This window comes from Cinclus cinclus, chromosome 6 (assembly GCF_963662255.1).
Source record: "Cinclus cinclus chromosome 6, bCinCin1.1, whole genome shotgun sequence".
Classification (NCBI taxonomy): Eukaryota; Metazoa; Chordata; class Aves; order Passeriformes; family Cinclidae; genus Cinclus; species Cinclus cinclus.
This window is the reverse complement of record NC_085051.1, coordinates 8,759,023-8,773,690: the sequence shown is the minus strand read 5'-3', so window position 1 is coordinate 8,773,690 and position 14,668 is coordinate 8,759,023. Positions and strand designations below refer to the sequence as shown.

General features: G+C 44.3%; 1 protein-coding gene across 1 annotated transcript in view; it reads left to right on the top strand.

Moving 5' to 3' along the window:
* The window catches only part of ABTB2 (ankyrin repeat and BTB domain containing 2), a 110,996-nt gene that overhangs the window by 74,746 nt on the left and 21,582 nt on the right, over positions 1-14,668 (top strand). Inside the window, exon 3 of the mRNA XM_062494565.1 lies at positions 559-772. Within this exon, the coding sequence (XP_062350549.1) occupies positions 559-772 (214 nt within the window). The remainder of the gene's footprint in view (positions 1-558; positions 773-14,668) is intronic.

The following is a 14,668-nucleotide window of genomic DNA, read 5'->3' as shown; positions in this document are numbered from 1 at the left end:
CAAGAATGGGAGCAGCAGACCCCTCAAAGAAGGAGGTTCTGTCTTGAACATAATGTCACTAATTTCTCTCAAGTGCCTGGACAGGAGTGTAGAACAGCATGACCCAGTTGGAAGAAATGGGAGCAACCTCCTAACAAAAATGAGAGTGAAGAATTGGTGCTACTGACTTTGCTTTGTGAAACTCTTTCTCCCAGGTTGGGCAGAGGACATTTTACATCAAGTCATCAGTAGTTTTTGTGGGCTGGCAAAAAATTTTGATATTTGTGGGTGGAAAGAGGAAAAAAACAGCAGCAAACCAGAAAACTCACTGTAAAGAACGTGTGGTAACCGAGGGATGTTTCACTTTGTGTTTTCTAGCTGATAACTTGGTATTGAAAGAGCATGCCAGCCTGAGGGACAGGACACCCTCTGCCTTTGTGCAGGAGGTTCTGTGCACACAGCAAGCATTCCTCTGAGCTGTGAGAACCTTGACTTGTTCAAAAACCGTGATTAAAAGCACTGTGGGTGACTAACAAAGGAATGTATTTTGTGTGTGTGTGTGTGTGTGTGTGTGTGCAGGTGATTTGGTCTCTCGAGCCATGCACCACATGCAGTGCCTGAACACCGTCCGGCCTGGCATGAGCCCTGTCCGGCAAACCCGGCAGCAGCAGCAGCCCATCTCCTGGTCCCCTGATGCCCTCCACACCCTCTACTACTTCCTACGCTGTCCCCAGATGGAGTCCATGGAGAATCCCAACCTGGACCCTCCGAGGATGACGCTGAACAATGAGCGGTAGGTCGGTGAGCCGGGAGTGGGGATGGAGCAGGCTGGAGGGGCTCCTTCTGCTGGATTTGTTTCCAGGGCAGTGTCTTGGTTTAGGGCAAATTTGGGAGGAAACTTTTGAATGGGGTTCTTTTAGGAAATAGATTCAAGTAGTTTCTTTTTTAACTGGTTTGGGGAAATATATTCTTGGAGAGAAGTGGAAAAAAGCTGTTTCTTTAAAAGGCAAAGCACTTTTAAATAGCACAACCAGCACAAAAATGAACAGTAGTAAGCAACTAAACCTCTCGCCTCTCCGAAGAGATGACAAATTCAGCAGAGTCCCTCTCGTGGGTTGCAGCCCAGCTCACTCAGGCTGTTCTCAGTCCCTCCAGAGCTGGGGAATGTCACAGCCCAGGCCAGGGCTGGTGGGATACAGCTGTGAGCTCCTGGTGCTCCTCTGGGTTTCCAGTCCAGAGCAGGTTCCAACAGTTCCAAGAAAAAAGAAAACCACGGTCCAGGGAACTTCTCTGCCTCAGCTAGTTAAAAACTAAGAGCACAGGAGAGCTCTCTCCTGCTGTCCACTGCAGCCAGCACAGCCTGTGTGAAGGATGCAGGGGAGCAAGTGCAGTCTCTGATGACAAACTCTGCACCTCTTCTCTCCCCCTCCACTCCTGGAACCAGCCTTGGAGCTGCAGAACTCAATATCCAACCTATACAGAACAGATGATTTGGGGATACAAGCAGCATTAAAGTCACCCCAAGACGGGCAGTTTTGTAGGATGCTACCTATGAGGCATCAGTTGTTCCTGCAGCCAGGCCAGATTAGGTTGTCAGCCCTGCCAAGTTTGCGAAGCCTTGGAATTGGAGCTGGAAAGTGAGCTGGTTTTTCGTGCAGTCTTTCCGAGCGAGGCACAAGGCTGTGTGCTGCCAACAGGGCTTGTCTGGAGGCCTTGCCAAAAGTACATGTGGTTGCCTAAAGCAGGGAAGGCCTTCCCAAAAAAAATGTTACCTCCTGAATGGTGCCAATTAACAGTTGTCATCGTTCTGGGAAAAAGCAAAGCCGTTTGCTGTGGGGTGGGTTCAGGGGATTTATGAACATCCTACTGAAGGATTACTTCAATTGGTGCTGTGTGTCTGGAGTAGAAAGACATTTCTATAGGAAGGCAGGAGCTAACCAGGGAAGGCAGTGGGTCTCCCTGCCTTCTGCCAGCTCCGTGGCTGACTCTCAAAGTAGGGCCATTATTAGAGCAGTCAGAAATTTTCCAGCGGGATGTTTTTTCTCTTGGAAGCCTCCCTGGTTTCCTTCCTGCCCAGCTCCTTGGCAGGCTGCCTGACAGGCTGGTGGCACAGGAGAGCTGAGGAGCCCTTAGAGCCGAGTTCCTGGACAGGTCAAGGCAGCTCCTGCTCCCCACTTACATTCTGTAGGGAGACCCAGGCCACTCCAGGCTTGTTCCCCAACTTCCAAGTGCACACCCAAGTTTCTGTTCATTTCAGAAATATTCAATGGGAAGTTCTGTTTTCTGGTTATCCATTATTTATTCTGGCTTGCTTTTTGGATGCCTTTTTAGCCTGCTGGACATCAGGCTGAGGGGAGGCTCTATCCTGGCCCTTCCCAAAAGCAGCCTGTGGTTGGGAAGTTTCCTGATGTGTTGAGGCCGTACCCATAAAACAGAAAAGCAAAATGCTTTTTGTGCAGGTGAGCTGGGAAAGGAGAACATCTCTGCAGTTTTGTAAATAACATGGTTTCTTCTTCCCACCCTGAGCTTTACTGTACTCAGCCCCAGCTTCTGAAATCTGTATGAAATTGTAGTAACGCACAAATAATTAATTACAGAAGCAAAAAAAGGTTGCCTTTCTGTTTGATCCTCCCCTGAAATCTTATCAAAAAGAGCAGAACTCTACAAAGAGGGGGAAGTGATGTACAGATAGGAAGAATCAAGAGGAATTAAGTTAAATAAAATAGGAGCAGCAAGAAGCATGGTTGCACACACCTCAGCCTGCCTGTGGCTCAGTTTTTTGGGCTCACTAACCTTAATCAAGTTTACCCCTATCTACTGCAAGGCTGTTTATTTTGCCTGCTGTGCAAAAAAAAAAAAAAAAAAAAAAAAGGGTTTTCAGGAGACCAGATTGTGTAAAGTTGTGCCACTGGTTCCCACAGTGATACAGCTGAGGCTGCTGAACAGCTCATATCAGAAATGTAGATTAGGCTTTCTATTCTGTGTTCTTTTCAGTGCTCTCAGTGTAATGATGTTACTGCAGCTACTTGTTTTGTACACTGGGGATAACAAATGAGTTAAATCAGGAGAGCAGTTATCTCTCCAATTGCTCCCAAACAATGCTCCTCACACGGTTCACCGGAGTTTTTTTGGAATGCAGGCTGCAGCTCTATTCTGTTTGAAGTCCACACTAGATCCTACAACAGCTGGGGTAAGGGAAATTTCTGCCATTTTTTTCTGACCAGTACTTAGCTGTAAAGGAAATTAAAGAGGATATATTAAAATGGAGCAAAAAAAGTGACTTTAAGGAAAAAAAAAATAACAACCTGAGCACTTAAAGGACTGGCTTTGAAAAATTTATGGAGGCTGGAAATGAAATTTGTACTGCCCATCCAGCTCTATGTTTGGTGTGCTGCAGGATGTGTTTGTGTCTCGCTGTCCTGAGCTCTGGGCACATATCTAGCCCAGGCAGGAGGATGAATTCTGCTGGCAGCACTTTGCAGAGGAGGTGCTTTGCTCTCTCCTGGCTGAGAGGGCACTGATTCACCTAATGTGACTGGGCAAGGCTGTGCAGCCCAGTTCTTTTATTCTTCCCTGAGCTGTGCTAAATCAGCTGCAAACTGGGCACTGCTCTTTTGTGTGTCTGTGCTCACTTTCTGGAATACACGTGTTCTGTGCTCTGCAATCCCAGCTTGCTTTCTGCTGGAAAAATCCCGGTCACGAGCAGGGACAATAACACTGACCTGTTCTGCCTTTGCTCGTGCTCCAGTCCCCACACTCCTGCCTGAATCTGTAAATCTGCTGATCGGAAATTCAGCAAAGAGAGGGATGGCTGTAGGGAGAGCTGCAGACTTGGTAAGACCTGATTTTGGGGAAGATCCATGAGCCACACCGATTCGGTGGAAGGAGCTGCAGTCGTTCATCTGCAGACCTGGCAAGCTGTTGTTCATCTTGACTTTCTGTGTGTCACACAGGGATGCATAGTGCTGTGAAAATCATAACACTGCAGGGTCTGAAGGTCTTCACTTCAGCAAGAAGGCAAGCCCAGGATTCAGTTCTGAACCCATGGCTGTGATGTGCCATGAAAGGCTTTTATGAGCCTGGCTGAGCTTCTGCACTTGCCCTGCAGCAAACTGCAGAAGGCATGAAAACAGACACTTGCAGATTTGAGGCACCCCGGTGAACAGAGCCAGTTTCAACCCACACAAGTGGGTTTTTATCCATGCTAAACACCTTGGCAAAAGACCTGAGGTGAGGAAGCTGGAGAGGGCTGCAGCAGTGGGGTGGAGGGAGTCATCTCTAGAGCTCTGCAGTATGTGGATGGTTTGGGATACCCAATAGGCTGAAACCCTGCAGAGTTTGTGGGTTGGTGATGTTTGCTTCTGGCACCTTCAGGTGAAGGTGTTGAAGCAGGAGGAGGAGAGGAGGCAGAATTAGAAAGCAGTCTGGTATCTTAGGCAAAACATGAAACGTTTGCGAAGTGAATGCAGCTGCTGGCTGCATGGCCCAGTTAGAACCCCAGAATGACCTTGTTTGCTGCACAGACAATAAACCATCTGCTGTTTGGGGTCAAACAGGACACCTGAGGAAGCGTTTTGCAAACACAGAGTGCCACTTGTGCAATATTTTGGCAAAGGAATTGGACCCTGAGGTGAGCACGAGCTCAATGAGGATACACCTGAGTGCCCGGAGGCTTGGAGCTTTTCCGTGTCAGCAGAGCTCTGTCTGTGCTGCTGCTGCTGCAAAAAGGGGCTCTGCTGGGCAATAAGATACTTTTCTTCTCTCTGAGATCCTAGTCTGTGTTGTGTCAGGGGTCAGAGGATGTGGATTTGGACCAGGCACGTGGCACTCCTGCTTTCTTCACTCTGCTCCTGCCCTGGGATTTCTCCCATTGCTTATGTCAGGCAGGCTGAGCTTGGGAGCACTCTTGCAGTGTGAGCTCACGTCCCAGAGCAAGTTTGCTGGGATTGTTTGGGATACTGTGACTTGAGAAGAGCCATTCAGAGGTAAACGAAGTTCCTTTCTCCTTTTTCACTTTTCCCCAAGTGGGATATAAAGCTTTTGTTTTCTTTTTAATGGTGTGTCCAGGCAGGAATGCTCTTGGAGTGATGCTTATCTTGGGAAGTGTTTGTCAGCTTGCAGAGACCAAATCGAGGTCAGTATTTAGGCTCATTTTACTGCTGAATGGACTGCTCTGCCCTGGGTTAATTACTTGGCCAGCATAGTGGTCCAGCCTTAAAGTTGGGAATAGACACCACTGGCTGCCCTCATCCTGTCTCTTTTTGGTTGTCATCTGCCTGCAGCATTTATTGTTGGGAAGGCAGCATGATCTAATAACTAAGGACAGGCAAAGAGTTGGATCCTGCTTCTTTGTGTAGCTGATTATCTGTGGGTTTGGGTAGGCTGGGCTTCCTCCCCTTCCAGCTGCCCTATTTAAAAAAAAAACTCCAGATTTTTGTCTGTTGTTGGTCCTGTTGGTCTGTAGAACATTGTGGAGCTAATTCCAGGCTTGTCTATCAGTGCCTGTTGATCCAGCCATGTCAGGCCTTTCCAAGTTGTCCATGCTGCAGCAGTGCCAAGTTTTACATGTTGGCTGAGTTTATCGTGCATTATTTTATCCCAAACATCAGGGAGTATAAAACAATTTACATCTGCAGAAGCCCACAGACTGTACCCATCTTGAGCCTGTCAGTGGAAATCCAGCAAAATGCTGGGGAAATTCCAGAGCTGATGGAGGATTTGTCAGCTGCCAGCAGTGACAGATCTTCACTGCCAGCAGTGAAATTTTAAATTTTGTCAATTTAAAGAAAATTCACAGCTCTTCAGCTGGAAAACTGCAAGAAGCAGACTACAGGGGCTACCTCCTAAGGAAAAAAAAAAAAGCTTCCTTCGGTTTGCCATGTGCAGGCTCCAGATTTGCTGCTTGTAAACAAACCTGGGCTCATTCAGTTTCTTCAGTTTTCTTCCTTGTCACAGAAAATCCTTCAGGAAGGTTGCTGCTCATCCTGCTTTCAGCTCAGTGCCTGCTCTTACTTACCATGTTCAAAAGTGACCTCAGTTTGTTTTCTGCTTGCAACAGGAGTCTTCCCATTACATCTGTTACCTCTCATGATCCAAAGTCAAAGGATAAACATGCAAACCAAGTTTTTCAGGAGGGTCAGGCAGAAAAAAATAATTCATTTGTGCCACATTAGCTGTGCAGAAGGGGAAGAAGCTGAGCTGCCTACTTGGGTTTTCTTGGTGGAGTATTCCCAGCAATGCCTGCTCTGAAATGTTATTTTTTGGGAAAGGGTGAAAAATTAATCTGATTTTGAAGGAAGATGTATCAATGCTGCAGAAGGAAAGACTGTAGCTCTTTCATGCTGTTTTTCAGTGCTCAAATACTCTATTCTTCCAACATCTGAACTATTGATTTAAATCATCATTGGCTGGAACACTTGATAATTTTTGTCTTGTGTGTAATCTAAATTTACTTTGGCTGGAACAGAAACCAGAGTTGGGTCTAAATTAATCCTTCCTGGTAGAGTGTCAAAATCCTGCCCAAGCAGGATGGATGGATGGATGGATTGATTGAGTGATTGATTTGCAGTGCTTCATGCAAATAAAGGGCCCCTGTGCCATGGCTGGTTTGATCTTAGGTGTCCTCATCATATTTCTTAAATTTCATGTTTTAAAAAAGCAGGACTTTGATCTCACTTTGTTCCTTTTACTCAATGGTTTCTAGGTGCATCATTAGAAATAATTAGAGCCTGCAGCTCCTTCCTTCCCTAATGGTTCGCTGGGTTCTTTCCCTGTGTTCAAAAAATGCCTGCCACAACTAAATGTTCCTTCTGGAATCTCTTGAGACAGGAGTGATTGGCTCACATGGATCACATTTATGCAAAGATACTAATTCAGATTAAAGAGAATATTAAGCCCAGTTATTAACGGGGATTGTCTCCAAAAGTCTTGCTTGGCATAACATGGGCATCCAACTGGCAGGAAAGGAAGGAAAATCAGGAATAACCTGCAGAGCGTGCTGCAGAGACCTGTGTTTGCTTGAGCTGCATCCTCAACATCACAGAGAGGAATCCCTGCTTTCAGAGCTGGTTGAGGCTTTTCAGGACAAATCTCTTCTCCAGATGGATCTTTCCAGACTCTCCCTGATCTGTCATGAGGGTTTTTTCCCCTCTGCTCCTTTTAACTGCTGGTTTATGGAATTTTATTAAGTGCCATAGCTACATCATTGCCTGTCTTTTATATTTATCTGTGGCCTAGTCTTTCCTAATTCCAATTTAATGTATTTATGTCTGAATTCTTTTATTTTACAGCCATACCCCATTGTTTCCATGCAGTATCAGGAGCAGAACTTGATACACTTAGTTCCTTTGAAAAGGTCTGCAATAAAAGAAGTTCTGGGGACTCTTGTCTGAGAGGCCTGAGTATCTTTCCATTCTGTCTGCAGCTGCCTCACCACTCAGAAATAGGTGGACAGGAATAATAAAAGCAGACCCTGTTCCAGTCATTTGCCTTGAGAGAGCAAAATGCTGCTATCATGCAGAATTTAACAGTGCTTAAATCCACTCAGAGTATCCCTGAAGTCAACAGAAAGATGTGTCCACACATTCCAGCCCCATCCCCATGCCACAGTCCATTGATTTTATCTTTTCTCCCAGAGCCGTTTTGATAGGAATATAGTGATTAAATATAGGGAAAGAGAAGGAAGCCTTACAGTGAACTGTGCCATTAGGGCATTGCTTGTGCAAAGGGCACATATAAATGTTCCACCCTTTTCAAAGGGAAAAAAAAACAAACCTATTTGCTATCCATGAAAGCTTAGTCTGGTAGATTTATTAGAAGAGTAAAAAGGTTATAAACAGATAAGATCAACTTCCTTCACCAGCACAGGGAAGAGAGGCTGCTACCATGCATTTTTCAGACTTTGACCAGTTAATGTCAGCCTTCATTGTGGTATTGAGGTGCTCATTCACAAGGAGATGGCATGAATAACCCTGTTTCAGAGGCCTGTAAACTGCAACCCACATGTATCTATTGACTGAAATTAACTGGTACGTGTCAGGGCTGTTCCTGACCTTAGGCTGGATCATTTGCTGGCTGAGCCCATACTAAATAGTTCAAAACATTGACTGTATTCCACAATTTTGAGATCTGAGAACACCTGTCATTTTAAATAGATAAGTGAGTAGCTTTAACGCATTTATGATGAGCAGTTTTCACCTACCTGCTATTTATGGGACATCTCAGCACTTATTCAGCAGTAACTCCTAAGTCAAAATGACCAAAAAAATTACATTCTGACAGAGTCAGAGCTCATGGAAGTGGGACTCCTGCATATGTGCTCCTGGTATTTTAACTGAAAGGCTGAAGAGAGACCCAGGATGAAGTGTTTATGGAATATTAAATGGAAGGGAATTAAAACAAGTTTGGCTAAAGTCAGTAGGTGACAGACACCAACCATGTTCTATTCCTGCCTGCGCCTGGCATCACCTATTGAGGTATTTTTACATCTCATTCCTTTTTTAAAATTGTTCATTTCTTTAGAGTTCAAAGATTGCAGAACTGGTGTGTGATGGATGACCTTGGCAGTGGTGAAGGGAATTAATTACAAACAATGAGGATGTAATCCATCCAAGTGTAACTGCTGAAGCTGGCAATAATGCGCTCTACTCTCAATTAGACACTTTCCCCCCTCTCCTATATATTGTTTGTATAAACAAGCACTGCTCAGTTTTATTTTTTTCCCCAACTCTACCTGTCTCACACGTGGGACAGACCAGCCTTTCTTCCACATTGCTGGCTGTAAGCAATTTGTAGTGTTATTGTAGTGCTTCCAAAGGAGCTCCTGCATCTTCTGATCTTTCTGTTTCAGAGCAGGGGTGTGGTATAAATACAGATTGTTTAAATTATCTTCAAAACTGGGAGAAGAAGACTCTCCCTGTATATGAATTGGAGTAGAGCACAGAGCAGACTGCATGGAGAGTAAAGAGACAGGGAAAATATTACAGGTAAAAAAGAGAGTACACTGAAACAAAAATTAGATTATAAAGGCTGTGTGTGAAGCCATGGGGGGAAAAGTCAGGTTTTTTGGCTGACTTGAGACCTTGCTGCTGTTTTTCTTGTTCTGAGAAATGTCAAATATCACTGGTACAGGTGGGACAGGGCACCTGAAAAATCACCCATTTCATGTGGTCCTGGGCAGCGTACTCGGCTCACTCTGGTTTTGACTGAATGATCTCCAGAAGTGCCTTCCAGCCCCAGCTGTCCTGTACTTCTGTGGTTCTAATTTCGGTATTTGCCCACAGAGTTGTTTAACATCTCTCCACTTGGCGATTTCCCACTGGACGGGAATCAATACCTCGTTCCCTGGAACTGGTTCTTCAGCAGGCACTGGCTGATCCTCACCTGGAGAAGTGTGAGGTGTCTGACAGTCTTCTCCTGTCAGCTGCAAAACGTTTTTTTGAAAAAAACACAATTTTCTGCTCTTAGAGTGGTTTTACCCCAGTGCTGGTTGGAAATCCCCAGAAAGGTCATCACCAGTCACCCGCAGCCACTTCTGGTGAAAGTCCCTGTGTGTATAAGTGTTGAAAAGTGGAGAGATGATCTCTGGCTCTCTTGTTCAGTTAGCAGTGAAGAGAAGACCAGCACTGTGTGTGTGTTTTGTGTGTGTTACCACCCTGCAATTACAGCTCCAGTAATTATTCTATGTACAGCAGAGATGCCCACGTTGAGTTCTTGGCTTCTGCTCTTGAGTTTCCATCTGCTCAGATAAAAAACAAAAAGAAAAGGTGCAAGAAGATGAGAGCCTGGCAACTCATCTGCCTGGAATCTCGGGGCTGGTGCACCCAGGAATCTCCAGTGCCTGTGGGCAGCCTGGGTTGTGCATTATTTGTTGTTTGCTCTTTGTGATGAGCAGTGAACCAGCATTAAGACTGAGAGGCAAATAATCCAGGGAAATCTAGAATAAAGCTGTTAGAGCATTACAAAAACGCAGGAATGAGTTAGGCAGGGTCTTCTGGCTCCTTCTCCCACCTTTTAGACTCCTGTAGAAATAATAGAGGACAGACTGGGAGTCTGTGTCTCTCTGCTTGGCTCTTGTAGGTTTGCTGTCTTTCTTTCCTAGACACAGATCCTTAAGGACAGCCTCCTCACAGTGCTCTTTAATACAGTGAAAAATCAGTAATTCTGGGAATGAAAAGTTCTGTGCACTTTGCAAAGAGCAGTGATGGTAACAAGCCAACAAGTTTCTCCTTTTTCAGTAATTGCTGTTGCCAATTGAAGTTAATATTGTTTCCTATTGGTCTAAATTGCAGCCCTTCCCTTGCAGAACTTGCCTGTTTCCTGAGGAAGGAGTTATCTGGTGCTTTAACAAAGGCCACACTAAATAAATACAATTCTGAGCCTTTGCTGTGCAGCAGCCAGGGCTGGCAGGTTGTTGGGGGTTTTGCTGTTATTGTTCCTGACATCTTCGTAACACACTGCTAAGAGCAAAGCTCCACTGCAGAGTAAATATTTCTGGATATAATTTGTGATAATAGCAACAATTGTTCTCTCTCTCTGACCTTGTGGAGATTGGACCTAAGATTTCCCTGGGGTAATCCTGGGTTGGTGAGTCTCTGCTGGGTTTCCTTTTCCAAGGCAGTTTGCACTTCCCCATCCCATCCCTGTGCTGCCCTGACCTTGTGGTCACTTACAGTGCTAAACTGCACCGTTTTAATCACATGGTTTTTACAGCAACTGCTGAACTGAGTGCTTTAAAAAGCACCTCTGCTCTGCAAGACAAATCCTATTCAAATGAGATGCATGTCTGAGCTGATTCAGCCCTGGGTTGAGATTCTTCTGAGGCTGAAGCACCTGGTGTTGATCCCAAGGGTGCTGGTCTAACGTGTTTGCTGAGAGAGGAGGGACCAGGCTGTGCTTTGCTGGTGATGCTGCTGGAAGGGGCATTTCCAGCCTGGAGTCAAACCACTGGCAACTCGAGTTCCACTGGAGAGTTTGTGCCTGCAGGTCTCTCTTCCAGGGATTGCAAAGTCTGTCATCATGTCTAGAGAACAGAAGGGGCAGGCAGAAGCTGGGAGGTTTTATTCCTAGGCTTGCTGGAAAACTCTGTTGCTGGAAGGAATTTGGTTAACAATTCCTTACCTCTTTGGCTTTGTTCAGAAATGGGAAAGATCTTTTCAGAGATACAGGGGGCTCTTCTTGGACAGGTGCTGCAGAACTGGGGACATTTTCAGTGGGAAAGGATGACTTGAATGTGGTGTAGTTCCAGGAGGTGGTCTGAGGAATAGGAGCATGCTAGCATGAAATTATAACAGGACTAACATAACCTGCTCAGAACTTAGCTGCTTGTAATTATCCTGCTCCCAGCAGCCAGACTGGGTGATTAAGAGTTCCCTCTGCACTGTGCCAGGTAGCAAGTGCTCAGTTCCCTGTTGGGGCTGCCAAATTCTTCAGGAAGGATGTCTCTGAAGAGTTGGTGCAGTGGAACATCACAGAAACATATGTGCTTTAAGTGACTTTCCATCTGGGCATCCCATTCTTCCTTGTACAAGAAGTTGCAATCATTTAATTAACACACTTTGGGACCACTTTTGGTCTGCTAAACTGTCCGTGCTCAGACACTCAGGATACCTAAAGATAAGTGGCTAAACTGGCTAATCTGAGAGCACTGTTTGCCCCAGCATAGTGGCAAAGTTTGGGCTCTGTACAGCTTCCTTCACAGTCGGGGCTCAGAGGTACCTGCTGCAAAGAAAATAAAATGGAAACCAGTTAATTTCTCAAATAATTTTGTTTCTTCATTTTTTTAGGTAGAAACCCTGGGAAGAAAGGTGTGTCCTATGTCATGTAAACATTGTATTGATTACTCTTTCTTTGTGCTTGAAATGCAGAGCATTGGACGCTGAGAGAACAGTTTATTAAAGCAACAGGTACTGAAGTGTAGAGCAGAATTTTATAATGCTGATACTTACCTCAACAAGCTGAGAAAGAATAGTTGTGCACATTGAGTGTGTTAGAATAGGCTCATGTTTAGTTTTGTCATTTTTATCATATCAATCACTGATGCTTCTGTGGTTTGAGATTTTCTTTTTGGCAGCAGCATTTTAATGGGGCTGAAAAGAAAAAAAAATCCTTGCCATTTGGCATTAGAAACAAAAATTATTGTTTGTTCATGCTGGTCATTAGCTGAGAGAGCAGCTGGAGCTTGAAATTCCTCCATGTTCCTGTAGGAACCACAGAGCTGCACCCTCTGCCATGGTCAGCATGAACCAAGTTGGGCATGTTGCAAGAACAGATTTTATCTGAGCATAAGAAATTAATTCTCTTATCCCTAATAGAACATTTATCTAATCTAATAATGTGAGCTATTTAAGTGTGGCTTTTTAGAGAGAGAGAGAGATGGGGTAGCAGATAACTTGATATGGAGACTTGAGTGACAGCTGGGTTTTTTCATCTACCTGTGCTGCAGGTGTCAGGGTGTAAATAAATATTGCTGGTACCTTACTCAGTCATTTGCCATCTGGGCATAAAATCTGCAACTCTGTACTTCACAGTCCATGAGAAACAGATACAAAGCTTTGGTAATTTGACAGGCTGCTTTGTAGGAGAGTATTGGTTATGCCTCTGGCCCTCTGTTTGTGCTGGTATTTGGCCACAGCGTCCTGAGGGTGTCAGGGTAAGAGCTTTTTTTCCATCTGTCCTGTCAGCATTACTCTTGGTTAAGCCAAGCTGTGACCTGCTGAAAGATCTCCTGCATCCATATATTGAGGTATTTGAATAATTTTAATAACTCTCATTTGAGATGCAATAGAAGTTCATACACTGCAGCAAGCAAAGCAAGAGGCTGCTCAGCAGGACTGCTGGCACTAAAAGCAGACTTAATAGCTGGAATTTGTGGCATCTGCTGAGAAGCTCCAAATGTTGAAATGTAGTGTATGCATGCTCTAAATTTAGGATATTGGAAAGCTGAAAGAATTTGAGCTTGGCCAGTTAAATCCACCTACCAGAATCCCAGAGTTAAGCTGTTGTGTCTACCATTCCCAGTGCTGTTTAGGTTCAGTGATGATGCCCATTGATAGGATCATAAAAATCCCGGGGATAGAACCATAAAAAGAGTTTGAAATTAGGAGATTTCACAGTCTTAAGCACAAAGTGGAAGAATGAGATGATTTCTTGTCTGGCATAGAAAGACTTCATTGCAACTGTTGTTATCTTTAAATTCAGGACACTTCTGTTGCTTGCATTTCTTGTATCTGTAACATGGCACTATTTATTCAGTTATTCAAGGCAAAATGCAAACATGGAACTCTTCATGCTTTCCAGTAAAAAGCAGAAACAAATTCATTCACCACTGGAGCTTTATCTTCATTCTGCAAAGCAGCTCTTCAGTGTTTTAAGATGAGAACTGAGAGGCAGAGCAGAAGCTCCTTGAAGTTTCCAGTGAAATGTGTTCATTGAGCAGTTTGCCGTTAGGACAGGGTGATGTCTTCCTGTTAAATAATAATTTAAAAACTTTAAAAATGCCACACTGACATCTATTTGATCCAGCAGTGATGTTACTTCTCCTTCTGAACTTTGATTAATGGCAGATTCTGTGACACTATTAGAAAAGTGGTGTCCATTTATTCACAAACACTACAGCCAGTGGGCTTTGAATGTCCTTTATTTAAGCAAGTGGACTCTTAAATTACATTATTGGGTGGAGTGGGTACCTGATTTTAGAGCACACATTGCATTATTTCACCTAAGAGAGCTCTAAACGCACATGTGTTGGTGTGTTCTTAGTGCCTTCATGCTAAATTAATTTCTGGAACATCTCAGATTCCAGGAATGTGAAAAGCCAAAAGATTCCTTGAATTTTCATGAAGAAAGCACTCACATCAGCAGTGGGGTGACTGATGACACACAGTGTCCCTGCTCACAGGAGTGTGACATGGCCCAGGAATGCCCCATCAGTCAAGTCAGTAGAAAAACAGCAGCTTCATCAACTTTTTCTTAGTCCTGAAAGGGAAAGAATCATCTTAGAATCGTCTTTTTAACCTTGAAATGTTCTGCCTCTAGATACCAGTATTCTGTGTTTTAAAATGTCTTACTTGATACACTAATTAGGTTTTGGCTTGTGCTAGGATGCAAATGGGAAACCTTTCCCTGTTTATTGTGAAAACCCCTTTGCTTCAGTAAGAAATGCCTTTGTTTAACTGAACAAACTTTTCCAGCTATAATTAACTGAACAGCTCTCGCTATTCCAGAACTGCAGAAAAAAACATTTCTCTTCCTGGCTCTTTGCTCACACAGCTTTAACTCAGGAGCTCCGGGCAGTTTTCATGAGCGTGGCAGCTCTCCGTGTCAGGATTTTACAACTGGGCTCTGAAAAGGAGTTCAGTGATTGAATCTGGCAGATTGGTTTTGGCTCCAGAGCCAGCATATGCTTTTAACATAAGCACGTTGGCAAATCAGATTGAAGTCATAACTAAAAGGGCTGCTATCTCAATCCTGCTCCTGCTGTTGGGAATTACGTGTAACAGGCAAAAAAAAAAAAAAAAAAAAAAAAAACAATACGGGGAAGACGGCGTCTCGGCTGTGGGTAGTGAAGAACCAGCTGACCCCTGGTAAATCAGCTTGCAGGTAGCATGGGATTATTTTGTTTTCTTTTCATTATTATTATTTTGTTGTCGTTGTTGGTTGGTTGTTGTTGTTTTGTTTTATTTTTGTTAGT